The sequence below is a fragment of the Atta colombica genome, unplaced genomic scaffold, assembly GCF_001594045.1.
Source record: "Atta colombica isolate Treedump-2 unplaced genomic scaffold, Acol1.0 scaffold107, whole genome shotgun sequence".
Classification (NCBI taxonomy): Eukaryota; Metazoa; Arthropoda; class Insecta; order Hymenoptera; family Formicidae; genus Atta; species Atta colombica.
The window spans coordinates 3,201,274-3,202,354 of NW_017259192.1; the positions used below are offsets into that span (position 1 = coordinate 3,201,274).

At 21.2% G+C, this 1,081-nt stretch overlaps 1 protein-coding gene across 2 annotated transcripts in view; it reads right to left on the reverse strand.

Moving 5' to 3' along the window:
* Positions 1–496: 496 nt before the first annotated feature.
* The window catches only part of LOC108692278, a 7,191-nt gene continuing 6,606 nt past the window's right edge, over positions 497–1,081 (reverse strand). For both annotated transcript variants that reach the window (XM_018200470.1, XM_018200459.1), the window contains one exon: positions 497–717. In XM_018200470.1, coding sequence (XP_018055959.1) covers positions 569–717 — 149 coding nt within the window. In that variant the 3' untranslated portion in view covers positions 497–568. The remainder of the gene's footprint in view (positions 718–1,081) is intronic.

Here is a 1,081-nt window from a genome sequence, read left to right on the forward strand (position 1 = left end):
ATGTACGGAATGAAAAGCTATATCCAAAAAAGATATAGCTCTTTACTTTCTACTGAGATTACAAATTAAACGATTTTCCACGTTTATATATGTTTTATTAATCAATGAAATTTGAGCGAAATTGAATAAACAAAGTTTCATTGCATTCTCTCTATTTTTAACCAATTAATTACAATGACAAAATGCATATGAATACGACTATACGCCATTGTGGATATAACATTCTTTGCAAAAATTGAAATTCAATATGGTTGAATAAATATTGAAGTTCAATATAATTTTTATTTGCAAAAAGAATTTATTTCAAAGTTAAAGAAAAAAAATGGCAAAGCTGTAACCGAAACCTATAAAAATATTATGAAAGAAATCTAGAAAATTAATGTTGCACATTGATTAATAACATATTTGATAAAACATATTTTTTGCTCTATTTCTTCCTTCTTTTCACTTTATAAAACTTAGGCTTAAAAAATTTAAAAAAATTTAATAGTGATTCTTGATTATATAATACTCTAATTTCTTGTTATCTATTTACATTTCTTAATGTATAGTAAAATATATATGAATTTTATGGAAATACTTTTGAGAAAGAAAATTTTGAAAATAACTTATTAGCAATGCCAGTCAACCATGGATCCCATGCTTCAGACGTTATTGGTAACATTACTCGATATAATGGTGGCCAAAATTCATTTGCAAAATTTACGACAGCATTATCTGAAATTAAAAAATTGATATATAACAATATTATTTAAGAGAAACAAATAAATATGTAATTATAATATAAGTGTAATCACAAATGTAATTATATTTATATAAATAATTATTTTTGTTTTCTAATTCTATGTTTCAAAAAATAAATAAAAACATTAAGATAAAAAATAGTTAAATACAATTTTAATGTTTGCAAATAATATTTTTACCTTTTTATTTTTTTTTAAATCAATGATTAACTTAATAACTGCATTATTATATAATTTGTAATTAATATATTATACCGTGAAAAGTTTTTTAATCTGTCTGCATTTACAAGAGACTTCCGAAGAAATTTTCTTAAAAATAAATTTTTAACATAAAAAAT